Source organism: Rhagoletis pomonella, unplaced genomic scaffold (genome assembly GCF_013731165.1).
Source record: "Rhagoletis pomonella isolate Grant_MI unplaced genomic scaffold, Rhpom_1.0 Rhpom_scaffold_00448, whole genome shotgun sequence".
In the NCBI taxonomy this organism is placed as follows: Eukaryota; Metazoa; Arthropoda; class Insecta; order Diptera; family Tephritidae; genus Rhagoletis; species Rhagoletis pomonella.
This window is the reverse complement of record NW_023459002.1, coordinates 22,040-35,594: the sequence shown is the minus strand read 5'-3', so window position 1 is coordinate 35,594 and position 13,555 is coordinate 22,040. Positions and strand designations below refer to the sequence as shown.

The 13,555-nt window shown below is 38.3% G+C and overlaps 1 protein-coding gene across 1 annotated transcript; it reads right to left on the bottom strand.

Moving 5' to 3' along the window:
• Positions 1–2,525: 2,525 nt before the first annotated feature.
• Positions 2,526–12,667, bottom strand: LOC118750910 (LIM domain kinase 1-like). The gene is made up of 7 exons (XM_036485652.1): positions 12,577–12,667; positions 11,064–11,892; positions 9,175–9,264; positions 7,183–8,638; positions 6,970–7,124; positions 4,916–6,909; positions 2,526–3,314 (listed from the first exon to the last, which is right to left on the bottom strand). Exons 1-7 carry the CDS (start codon positions 12,596–12,598, stop codon positions 3,031–3,033), a joined length of 4,830 nt encoding a protein of 1,609 aa, XP_036341545.1. The 5' UTR covers positions 12,599–12,667; the 3' UTR covers positions 2,526–3,030.
• Between the last annotated feature and the right edge of the window lie 888 nt (positions 12,668–13,555).

Genomic DNA, 13,555 nt, shown 5'->3' with positions numbered 1-13,555 from the left:
AAAAATTTGTGATTTATGCTAGCAGTTAACGGGGTTTTTTATAATTTTTTGAGTTTCGAAAATTCGAACATTAAAGTACGAAAATTCGAAGGGTTTTTAGAATTCGAATATACATTTTTTTGGTTTATGCGAATAGTGCAAATGAGTTTTTGTACAATTTTTTGAATTCGGAAAATTCGAAAGCTTAAGTGGGAATTTCGAAAGCTCGAGCAAAAAATTTTGTGTTATTTATTTATTTACAAATCTTTTGTTGGGCAATATTGTTTTTCCACCTTTACAACGTTTTTCAATCCAAAATTAATTTTATGAACAATTTTTAAATTTATATGAAAAATTTCAAAAAATAATATATACAATTTGTGTGGCTTAAGCATTTTAAATTAGAAATCGTTTAAACATTTATTTATCTGTAGTCATGATTTTTAAGTTTTTATTTAAAATAATCCATTAGAAATAAATGGCATCTAAAATTTTCTGAAAGTAACAAATTTAAAAACAAACATTTTTCTAAGAACTATCCTACACTACAATATTAAATACGTTTATTTCTTAGTTCTCGAATGCTAGTCATTAAAACAAACCATTCGGAAATTCTAAAGATGAATAAATTAAAGACACAAACACCATTTAAATTGTTAAAAATTATAAAAATCGTATATTTGACGTTAAAAAAGTATAAGATTTTTAGCAAGAATCGTTGATAAGTGACAAATAAACCTTTTAAGTTTTTTTTTATTTATTTTCAAAAAATGTATATTTTTAAAAGAACCACATTGTGTGAAAATGGCAAACAAAGTACTTTATTTATAGTAAACATTTTTTCATAAATTTGTTAAAAATATTTAAATTAGTCATGTTGAACGAACAACTGAAAATTGTTTTAAATTATTTTTTAAACTACATATTTTTTATATGAAATCTGGAATGTTTTTCTTCGTTGGCTATTCGATTGTTAAAAAAATAGAAAATAAATTTTATTTTTTTTTTCTTTAGTTTAGTTATTCGAAAATGTGTTTTATTTTTATTTTGCTAAAATATGTTCTGACACTCAATGCTTCTTTTGGAAAATTTAAATTTTTTTGTTTTGCAAAATTTTTTTATTATAAAATTTGGAATGTAAAAAATATTTCGTACGGCATAAAAATTATATTACTAAAATAATATTAGTGTGTATTAAAATAAGTAATGTTAACATTTTGTAAAATATTTGCCTACAACTAAGTTAAATACTGTTAATATCTTTATTATAATTTATTTTGTTTAACAAACTTAATTGTCCTTAAACTAGGTTAATGATATGTAAATAAGTAGTAAAATAGTTGTAAATAAGTAGTATTGGCAAAAAAATATTTCGAAGTAATGTAAAGTTATGTTAAAGAAGTTCTTACAGAAATGACTCCTGAGACTTACGGGGAGTAAAGTTGCTAAAATAGAAATATGTTAGTAAGTTCAACATGGTTTAAGCATTGATAAAATATTACAGGGTTGTAAAACTAGAATCAAATCGCGTGGAGTTTAGTAACTCAATACAATGATAAAATTTATCTTCATTCATTTTGCAGGAGAAATGAATATAAATCAATACAATGATACAATTTAATTTAATTCATGAATAATTTAACTCAATTATGGCAAGGGAAATGAAGTTCTTCAATTTAGAACTTTCGAACATTTGACTTCGAAAATTCGAACATCAAATTTTTTCGTTTGATGATGTCAGTGAGCAATTTTTATATAATTTTTTGAATTTCGAAAATTCGACAATAGAAGTTCGAAGATCAAATTTGGTGCTTTTTACTGGTAGTGGACTATGTTTTTAAGTTTCCAGATTTTTTAATTTTTTTGAGCAATTTCGAAAAGTTTTATTTCAAAAACTTTATACATATATCTATATTTTTAAATATGCATACATAATAATTGTAAGCATTTATTAATCAGATTATTCATAATTATAAGTTGTAATAGATTTTTTAATAGACTTCAGTATGTGCGCTTCCAAATTGTATTTAGAATTATTTTTGCGCTAAATTTCTTTTTTTTTGTTTTTTCTTGAATGGCACTAATAGTGTAGGTGGTTTGGCGGTACATTAAGGAAAATTAAATGTTTACCATGTCGGCAATGTTTTGTTATATATTTTGTTCTGACTGAAAAGCGCATAGCAAAGTCGCTGGCAAATGAAAATAGTGAACGAACATTTAGTGGCAGCGATTTTAGTACAATGTTTTATATAGTAGTCCAATATTAAGTATTATTTTGTGAGGTAGTAAATATGTGTATTTTAAACGGTAATTTTTGTTTTCCAAGCGTTTTCAGAGCAATTTTGAAGCGTGAAGTTGAGAAATAATTGCGCCTAGTGCCTGCTTGGTTTAGTACTTGCTGCCATGCCCACTTTCTGTCGTTATAACGCTTGATTTTTTAGTAATATCGGTTAAGTAAAAAGCAGTTTTAATAATATTACATAATACATATTTTTAGGCACTTTATTCCCGCTAACAATTAATTGTTAAATATTTTCAATTTTTTTTAGATATACATATGTATGTATATATCTTACTTTGTGCTTAATTATGTTAATAAAATAATTTTCAATGCTTACATAGGCCTACTATGTAGTTATGTGTTAGTATTGCTGTCGTATCGAAATATCGAACATCGCCTCTGCACACTTCCTTAACCAGATAATTTTTATTTTAGCTGCGATAACTACATATATATTCATAAATCTCTTGTCTTTTTATGCTTCGCTTTAAACCTAATTCACGCAACGCTCTACAAATATAAAGAATTCAATTTGCGCTCGCGTATTATTCGATTCTACACTTTCATTTTCGGTGAGCAATAATTTCGAAAAATATATATTTTTCTACACTTTTCGCCTTCCATCAGTTTTCTTCTTTGTGTCTTTTTTTGCACGCACTTCGTTTCTTGCCTTCGTTTTAATTCTAACTCGCTTTATAGCTTACTAATTGCTTTCGCTTGACACTTGTGTCGTGGTTAGTCTCTATTTGTTTTTATTAAAAACTTTCATTTTAATACCGCGTGGATAATTGCTTACGCTTACGTCGTTCGAGTTGTAGCGCTTGGTCAGCGCTGTTGTTTGCTGTGCTGCTCACCGCTGTAGCTTTGGTATCACTGACTTTCTTAGACTTTTGGTCGGTGAGTTTTGCATTAAGGCGATGTACTTTTTCTGGACTGAGTATGGCGAGCCTAGTTGTACTTTTGGCGCTTGACAGTGCCGGGGCAGGTGTGGCTGTTGCATAATTACTGTTATTGGCATGACTTTGACGCAGGCGTTGCTGTTGTGTTGTTTGTGCTGTAAAAATTTGGGAAAAAGAATTATAATAAGCATTGAAAACTTCTGAATTTAAGATATCGATGGTCCTGGTCCTGTGCAATAACGACACAATTCCAAACTCAAAAACAAAAACGGTTACTACTGTTAAATGGCTCATGTCTCTAATCCCTGTCGAATCCGTGTCTAATCTTTCGTACATACTTTAGCAATCCTTACTGCTTACTTTAGTAAGGGATGGAAATAGAGTAGGCACGGATTAGGGAAAACAGCCACTTAAAGGTAGTAAGCGTTTTTTTTTAATTTTAAATTGTGTCGTTATTGCAGACGACTATCGATATAACGATACTCTTTCAAGAACGCTATATTTCAAAATTTTATTGAAAATCTTCCCAGCTCACAATTTGTTTGAGAACTCCCTATCTCAGGATTCGGTTCAAACACGCCATATCTCACTTTAAAATGTATTGAAAATGTGCTGATAGGGCGTTCTTCAACCAAATTCTGAAATAGGGCGTTTTTGAAAAGGTTTTTGAGATAGGGCGTTTTCGAAATGGCTGCCAAAAAAGGTCGATCTTCCACTCAGCAGTCGATATGTAAATAGCGATTTTCTTCCAATGACTCCAAAAACTTAATTTTTTTAGTAAAAAACTTTCGAAAAAAAATTATGAACACAAATGCTTGTTAAGCACAAATAATGTGGAAATTATCTCGAAAAAATAAATACGAATTCTTTTTTCATTAATTCTAAAAACTAATTTTTTCTGCAAGTAAATGTTTCGTTAAAAAAAAAACTTAGAAACATGAATGCTCGAAAACGCACTAAAAAAATATAAAAAAAGAAATTTTCTTAGCAATAATTGCAGAAACAAAAATTTTTCTGGAACAAAAGTATTTCGAACAAAAATAATTTGTGCAAATAGAATGAATGCTTTTTAAAAGCGTAAAAGGTCAAAAACATATAATTGAGTTGTTTAAGAACAAATCTAATAAAACCCAAAAATTTCTGAAAGAAGTTTTTCAAGTTGCCTTCAAAAACATGAATATGAATAAATAGAAATTTTCTTTACACAAGCTACAAAAAAAATTTCAGAAAAAGGTATGCATACATAATGCTTTTAAACACGAAAAAGTGGGACATACTTTCAAACGCATAAATACGAATTTTCTTTACAATAACTCAAAAAATAAAAATTTTTGTGGACAAAAAGTTGTTAAAGTAAAAAATTTTTTGAGAACAAATTGCTTTTTAATCACTCAGAGGTTCCGAAATACTTCCGTAAACATGGATAAGAATTAAAAATTATAAAAATAAAAATTTTTTGGAACCAAATTTTTTCGAATATGTAAAACATTTTTGTGAACATAAGTGCTTGTTAAACAAATTGTTTTTTACAACGAAAACGACGGAAATGCGGTCAAATGTATACATAAATACAAATTTTCTTATAACTACAAAAATAAATATTTTTGTGGAGCAAAAGGTTTTCGAAAAAAAACTATTTTGGCAATTATGAGTTAGAAAGCTTATTTTGCTTGAGAAGTGTCAGAACTGCCTACAAAGAAGTCAGACGCAGTGCATGAAACAAAAAAAAAATATCTAATCTTCAGCATTCCCTCACCTGTGTTTTGCACTTCATGCTTGCTCACCAGTCGACGCGCATCGCTGGCCTTAGTCGGCGAAAGTGTTCGCCTTTGTGTCGCCTGCGTCGTTGTCGTCATTTCCCGCGTCACCGCCGTTGCCGTTGATGACTTCGCTGAACTGCGCAATCCAAAAATGCGCGCTGCAGGACTTTTGCTCGCCCCCACCGTCGTCGTTGTCGATTTTCCTGGCGCCTGTGACAGCCAACGCTGTTCATTTGTACTATCTTTGCCGCTATTGAGGCGGCGATTCTTTTTCGGTGTCGTCTCCAACCCTGCCGGTGGCGCTGTAGCTGACCCGAGCAATGGCGCGTCCCGCCTCGTCGGCGAATTCCCTTCCTCCTCCGCCTCTGCTGCCGCCTCATTTAGATAACTGCGGAATGTGCTTATAGGACGCTTCGGCGATTTTGCACGCTTACCGCTACCGCTCGTGCTGCTCTTCTCCTTGCGCGCCGTCACTTGTGTGGACGCGCTAATGGGCGGCAGGCTGCTGTGTAGATTCTCCAGCGATTCAGAATGCGGTGTGTATAACTCAACTGGTTTGGGCGGTTGCTTGCGGCCGAAAATCGGAGTTTGATTTATGCGATAGGTGTTGCTGCTGCCGCTGGTAATAGCGCTGACACTCTGTCCCGGCAGGCGCACATGCTCACTAAGTGGCGTGCCACCAGCGCTAGGCGCGCCCGCATTACTAGCCGCTTCAAGACGCTGGAACATTTTTAAGGCCTCAGGTGGCGTTTTGTATACACTTTCATTCGCACTTGTAGGCTCTGTGGGACTCGTAACAACAGAACGTGAGGCGCGCGGTTTGAAGAAGGTTTTCATTGCATTTTGCGAATTGCTGAAATTGCGTCGATTCGCCGCATCGATGGTTTCGAACTTATTGCGGCACAAATTCAGTTTGGTGCGTATATCATCGAGCGCAGTTCTGTAGGACTTCGCGGCGATCTTTTTCTGTATCTGCTGCATGGTGCTCAGCGTTGCGGCGTCGACTTCTTCACTGGGTGTGGCAGCGCCAACGGTCGCGGGCGCGGATACCTCCACAGTGATTATTTGATCGGACGCCTGCGACGCATCGATTGCATCGGCCGCCACCTGCTTATCAGTTAGCAACACCTGTTTAGCAGCTTGTGTTTCTTGCATTTTTTCAACCTCTTCCTCAACGCGCTCTTCACGCAACACTGCCGGCCGATTCATTGTGGGAGTGGCAGGCATTTCGCAATCCGTCGCCTTCATACCTTCGTTGGCATTAACTTCGTGATAGTTGAGACTCGTGTCACAGCTGGAGTCGAAATCTGAGCAATAATTTAAGTCTTTGACGTTATTCAGCCGCAGGTCCCCATCGCGATTAATGTCCAGCAGAAAGCCTTTCTCGCCATATGGCCGACTTTTCTTCGCTACAGCACCACTGCCATTGCAGCTGCTCAGCGGCGTCCCAGCGCGCGCGCCGTTCTGCAACGTTTGCTTCACCGCCTCCAATACGCGATCGGTGCTTTTGTTTTCCGGCGTCAGACCGCGTTGTTGCGCGGCTTGCATGAGTCGCTGACGACGACGCGCACGCATGCTGTCACGTATGCGCTCACCAGTGGGCGAAAAATCTTTGCCCAAGTGCGGCGATTTCGGCATATCGCTGCGCAGTATGACAGTATTCTCCTTGCCTTCCATTCGCGGGGAGTCGTTGAAATCGCTGTCCTCTTTGATAATTTGCTCGCTTGCACTCGGTGGCTGGATAACAGCAACTGCGGGTGTTTCGGGTGCGGGCTTCGGTGGTGTTTGCTTTCGTTGCTTTTCCAAATCGTCCAGATCATCGCGGCTACGATTCGACTTAGGCGTGAGCATGCCGTCCGGCGTGCTGCTAACGCTTATGGTACCCTGGTAGTTTTCGATGTCATAGAGCAGTTCGGCGGGCAGCGACTGGTTGACGGCGATGGAGGCCATTAGGCTTTCCAGCCAGATTTCAAGTGTTTCGAAGGACGGTCTGGAGGAGAAAGAAAAAAATAGAATATCTTTTTCTAAGCAATCATATATTCTCACTCACCTTTTATCAGGATTGAGATCACAGCAAAGAAAGGCGATTTTATAAAACACATCAGGGCACTGTTGGCAAAATTTTTCGCGAAACACTTTCTGATTCAAACCGAAATCGGAGGTACGTGGCAGGAAATCCGGGTCGGCTTGCACCCTTCCAATTATCTGTCAATAGAAAAAAATATATTTTCAGCTGTTTTTATTTTAATTCACAAACACTCACCTCACACAGCACGATGCCGAACGAGAACACGTCCACTTTCTCATCGTACTTGAGTCCCTTCATCATTTCCGGCGCCATCCAATATGGGTTACCCACCACTGTGTAGCGCTGTCTGCGCTGCCTGCTCTTGCTGCGCCCCAGAGTGCCGTTCGGACTCAGACATGCGCCGCCAGACCAACGTTCACTGCCGCTATTCGCCGCTAGCATGCTTCCACCAGCGCCTACAGTCGCGCCGCTGCCGCCACCCGCGCTGTAGAAGGGCGCTGTGATGATACGCGCCAGCCCAAAGTCCGCCACTATCACCGACTTATCTTCCCGCACAAGGCAATTTAAAGAATTCAAGTCGCGATGTATAATATTCATGCGGTGCAAATAGCTCATGCCGCAAGCAATGTCCTTTGCGAATGAGATGCGCTGTGGCCACGTTAGCGGCAACCCAGAGTCGTGTATGAGCTCCTTGAGTGAACCTCCAGCAATGTACTCGGTGACCAAATGCAGTTTCTTATCCTTGTAGAGCACGCCAATGAAGCGCAGCACATTCTTGTGATGCAACGAACGCAGCACCGCAACCTCTTTGAGAAAATTACGCTGCGCCTCTTCGTCGACGCGATAGAGCTCCTTGAGCACCATCACCTCCTTGGTAAGGCGATGCGTCACCTTGTACACTTGCCCGAAGAACCCCTTGCCGAGCAATTCGCCCAACACCAGATCAGATGCGCGGAAGATGCGCTGCGGCTTGGGCTCCACGCGAAACGACTTCGTGCGCGACAAGTCGTAAATTTGGGCTGAGGGCGCATGCTGCTCATCCAACAGCTTCGACATACTTGAGCAGCGCTCCTTATCGCGTAAACGCATGCCCAGCTGTGTGGAGTCTGCTGCTTTGATGGCACTACTGCCAATTGCAACAGCGCAGCACCCGGCTACACCGCTGCCGATTGGTCCAACGGAATGTGTGGAACCGGTATGCGTCAATAGCGCCTGTTCGGCAGCAATCATATTCAGATTCTTGCACTTGCGCAGCTGGCGTGTCTTTGTGCCGCTTATATAGCCCTCATCCTTGCGCTTGTAGATACGTTCCTTGTCCTGCTTGGTGAGACGTGTGGGTGAGCTGCCACCGCTGCCGCAATCGCTGCTGTTGCTCTGTGGCGCGATAGTACTGGTGCTAGTGCTGCCGGTGAGCGAGTCTGTGACGCTGCGACGGCCGTATACTTCAATGCTTGACGCGGATGTGGCTAACGGCGGGAGGTCACTGTACGATGTGGGTCGATGGAGTATGTCAGCTTGACTACAGCTGCGGCACACTTGCACAGGATCGTGTTCGACGGTGAGCTGTAAAATTTTCTCGGTGCTTCGTATCAATTTGTCGATGTGTTCGATGGAGGAATCGTTCACGGGCGTGCCGTTAACCTCGAGTATACGATCGCCAATGTGTAGGTTGGCCAAGTTGACATCAATTCTGTGGCGAGTGGAGGATGGAAGAGGAAAATATTACTCTTTTTCCAGTAAAAGTGATCCGATTTTTATTGAATATCAAGCGTGATACATGGATTTGGGAAAGAGGATACATTTCTAAAATTTAATTGCGCCAGAATTGCAAGAAGTTTAAAACTAAAGTAGTAAAGGAAGCGAAATGAGTCTAAATGGCTTAACCCTAAAATTAGCACTTATTTGAAAATATGTATACCAAAAAAAATCACTTAAGGAAAACTTTTATAAAAAGTTAAGCTAAGGTGATAAAGTAACCAAAACGAGCTCATAACTGATAATGTTAAATATTACAACTTTTAAAAAATTTCGCTAAAGTTTTCTCTATCGGCAAATTTTTATAAAAACGTTTAAAAATCGTTTTTCATTCTTTAATATCATTTGCAAGAGATAACTGGATCTTTTACGCTTAATTACCGTTCTAACGAAATCCATGTTACGCTGATATCTACATAGGTATTAAAATCAAAAAGAAATTTTAAATTAGTAAAAAGCATTTAAATTTACCTATAATCGCTACCACAACACTGATCGATAACCGATGTTATAAAGGAGAAAACATATTTCCCAACACGACCATATATTCTACAAATGAATCTGCATTTGTTGGTGGTGGTGTAATTGGTGGTTGTTATAAAAATAGATATTTACGTTTACAAATATTTGGTAGATATTTGTTATTGAATTGTTAATTTGCAATGGGTTGTTGATGTGCGACAAGCGTTATTTTGCGATAACAATAACAAATTCATACAAGCGACAGTGAAGAGGCGGGTGTGTTTGGTGTACAAGAAGAGAGAAAAATGTAAAGTAATGAATTAGTAAATGACGGTAAATATACACAGTTAATAATTTATATTAATTGGAGATATTTTATAATTGATTACAATGCGTATTGGAGGAGTCAGCACATACATTATATACGATTTTTGGCATCACTTAGGTTAAAGGGACTGGCAGTAACTTACTTCAATTCCTTAGTTAAAGCTAGACAGCATCACAAAATGAAATATTTGGGCGATGTTCACATTGAATTTAGGGGAATTATTGAATTTTTCAATAAAAGCAGTCATTAACCAATATTTTATACTCTACTTTAGAAAAATATCACGCATGGGAAATTTTCCAAAAACTGTAAAATATCCATTTCTTCATTTACTTGCTCCGTTTAAAACGATTGAACACGTTCTTTGGAAATTTCCCCAAAAAATCTTGGAAATTTGGAAAATTTTTCCAAATACCTTTATTCGTGCATAAAAATTTCTACTTGTTCGTAAAATAAATTTAAAAAAAGTTCATCTCCAAATTCTTAAACTTGAGCTCACTTCATCAGTGCGAAAACTGAGTCTGAGTTTAAGCTCACTTTTTATGCATGAGGCCCTATGAATTTATAACCATTAGCTTATTAATTGGCACACTCTCCAACAATACACACTGTTATCCAATAAACTAAATAAAGTCTAATTAACAAAAAACAAATCTTTATTCAAAGCAAATTTCAAGTCTTTACTTATTTTTCGGCGGTTGACTTTAGCTGCTTACTACTCACTCTAGTTAAAAAAATCTACTAGTTATTTGTGCACAGATGACCACTATCACAACGCACTGACCAGTTAAGCGAACAATTGCTCGCTGTTCGCCAGTTAGGAGTCTTATCAACGCATACAAGCACGCTCCCGCGACATTGTATGACTAATACAATATTTTTTTGCGATTGCGACATGAATATTAAAAGTAAAAAGTCAACGTAAGTTGCTTATTGGCCAATCTAACCGAAACTGCCGCAAGTTGATAAGTCGTCTACACAACTGAATACTAGAAGCTTTAGTCTTACGCGCTTGATATTGCACCGAAGTGGTGCAAGCAGATACAAGCCCAGTTATGGTGTGCGGAGTGAGCGGAGATGAAACAGAAAAATAAATAAATAAACAAGAAAAGCAAAGCAAAGCGCTGATAAGCGTGGAGGTATGCGAATTATTTTCAATGTAAATAGTAAATAAATAAGCGAGACGTTTGTCACTTGGTTTAAATGGGTTGACAGTCGAACGCAAGTGATGGTGTATTGTATATACATATTTTTTACAGGTAATTTGCGAGTTAAACAGTAACTGAAGCGACGTGAGAGACATAGCAAAAATTTGTTTGTAATGCTTATGTATGGCTATTTCGAGTAAATGTGTTGCACCGCCTTGAACTGGACGCTTAAATCGATTGCAAAAAGATTCAACATGCTTTTTATTGTGAAAATTCACCATTTTAAATACGTTGAGTTAGCGGTCGCGCTGGAAATAAGACCGCAAAAGGTTTTATTTTTGATATAAGTAGCAGCTTTTTAAACAATGTAAGTAGTAAGCAGCTTAGAGTTAGCATTTTAGCCCAAACCTAGCAATACTCACTCAGAAATGCGCACGGCCGGGCAAACTTCGAGTGGGCCGTCTATTCGCTTGCCAAGTGTCGGCGAATTGACACGAAATCCACCACCGCTCCCGCTACCACTGCCCCCGCCGCCGCCTACACTATCAATGTAGTGTCGTTGCACGCTCACATTATCCACCGACAATCGCAGACCCGGTGTCGCATCCTTGGGTATCTCCACTAGACGTATGGAATGTATGGGTTTAGCGTTGCCGCCAGGTGCATTTATGCCACTACCGCTGCTGCCTGCGCCCCCTCTACCAACACCAGCGCTTAATGCCTCCAAATCAGCCGCTATCGCATGTGTCTCTTGCTGCTTATAACAATTGCCACAGTATAGTTTTGAACGCTCGACCAATGCGTATGCTTCACCTTCGCCAATGAACACAGCACAGGCGCTACAGCAAAAACATTCGGGATGAAATTTATGATCGCCAGCTACCATGACAGGACCAGTTATGATAGCACTGCATTGTTGGCAACATTCACCAAAGCGTTGGTAGTAATCTTCCCGGCAGAAGAGCAGTCCATCCTTTTCGAAATACCAATTGTGCAGGTGTGCATCGCAAACGGAGCAGCGAAAGCAATCGCTATGCCATTCTTGACCCAATGCAATGACGAATTCTTCGCGACTTAGGTGCAAAGTGTTCAAGCAACCGGCACATGATGTGCTATAGCGGGAAGCACGCGTTCCCTCTGTAGTCGGATCTTTCTGCTGTTGTACATTTAATCGATGGATGGTACTGGCATTGGTGGTGTTGGCTGAAGTTGTGGGCGGTGAACCGGTTGCCCTAGGAATGCTTGCGGTATCTGAAAAGGTGACAAAAGCGAAAAGTGAAGCATGTGTTATAAAATCATTAATGGGACACCTGCCAAAAACAACTAACTGCGCGCTCTCTTTTAGTACATGTGCATGAAAGTAAGCAGCAATTTATTTTTGTTGCACACGCTAGAAATAACCCTGACCCTGAATCGGTTAACTGGCGCCAGTCGTTGCACCAACTTCTGCTACAGCCACAACAACAACAACTTTTAAGTCATAAACAGCATTATTGGCATCACACAACACACACGCTATTGGCATCACACAACACACGCTCATTCTCCAACCAGCTCGGTGCTGATTCACCCAAACTCCAGCTTTAACATATCGCGCACACACATACCAACAAAAATAACAACAAACACTGCACGAGTATCTGGCAGACGCTACCGTCTTTGGGGCGTCCAAATACTTAGAAGACTAAGTGCACCACAATTAGCAATTAATTTAAAACACATTTAACCGTTTTCGGTTTTTGATTGCAAAATTTTGGATTGGTTTACTGCCGAAAAAATATTCCCAGCAGCCATTACACGGTGATGCGCCCACGCAAACAATTTGCTGTTGCAATTTAAGTTATTTTCGTGTAGTAAGAAGAACGAATTTATTCCATTTATATTGCAGCACCCTTTTAAACATTTAGGCGTATTAAATTAACTCAATTTATTTACCTAAACTTAAATTGTTTGCCATTTTCTGCTGCCAAGCTACATTATTTTCGGTCGTCTGTTTTGTAGCTAATTCCTAACCGATTCGGGCAAAGGTATGCAAACAATGCATCGATTGTTAAGAGCATCGATAATACCGGTTCAAAATTCGATTTTACCAATCGATGTTTAAAAATTTCTATCAGAGCTAATATGACGATACATCGATATCAGGTTCAGCGATATTTTAAATATTAAAATCTTCATCTAAAGAGATAAAGGGATAAATTGCTTAAATTTATCAATTTACCTTTGTAAATAATTGCATAAAACTTTTTATTATTTATTTATTGTCTAGTTACGTTTCATTTTTACCTTAAACATTGTATTTATTTGCATTTATATGCTTGTAGCAGAAGCGACTACGTAGCAACCTGTAAAGATTGATCGTTTGATAAAGTGATAAACTCTGGGTTAATAGATTCCCATACAAAGTTTGACAGTTCCTTTATCAAAGTGATAAATTTATCACTTTATCAAGATTTTATTACTTATGATGAAGACCCCTATTGATTTCATAGAGCTATCAGAATGGAGAATAAAGATGTTGCGCTTGCAAACATAAAACAGCTGTTCTTTACTTCACAACTCCACAAGCAAACACCGATTTCCTACCAACTGCCATTTTGTCAGCTATTTGCGATATGAGTGCAAGTTTTGGTGTGTGGGCACTTTGATATCTTGATATACGCAATCGCAACATGATGCCACCAGACAGCATTCTTTCTATTTCGGTGTTCAAAAACATTTTAATCCTAAAACAACTTGCTGAATAATTTCCTAAAACGTAATCATAAATAATCCAATACGGAACAGCTTCTTATTTTGATTAAATATCAAAATTGTATCGATGTTGCCACCAGCACGATTTCTTTCAAATGAAAATATGGCCAACGTTCGTTGGGACCGTCGACATAGGCGTTGCGAATCTGGCGCTCTCTAT

Excerpts from the sequence above, each read along its gene's own strand:
- LOC118750910 (XM_036485652.1), bottom strand. The coding sequence starts at position 12,598 with ATGGCAAACAATTTAAGTTTAG. Across the intron at positions 7,125-7,182 it reads TCGGCATCGTGCTGTGTGAG|ATAATTGGAAGGGTGCAAGC; the intron begins GTGAGTGTTTGT and ends TTCTATTGACAG. Across the intron at positions 3,315-4,915 it reads GCATGAAGTGCAAAACACAG|CACAAACAACACAACAGCAA; the intron begins GTGAGGGAATGC and ends AAATTTTTACAG.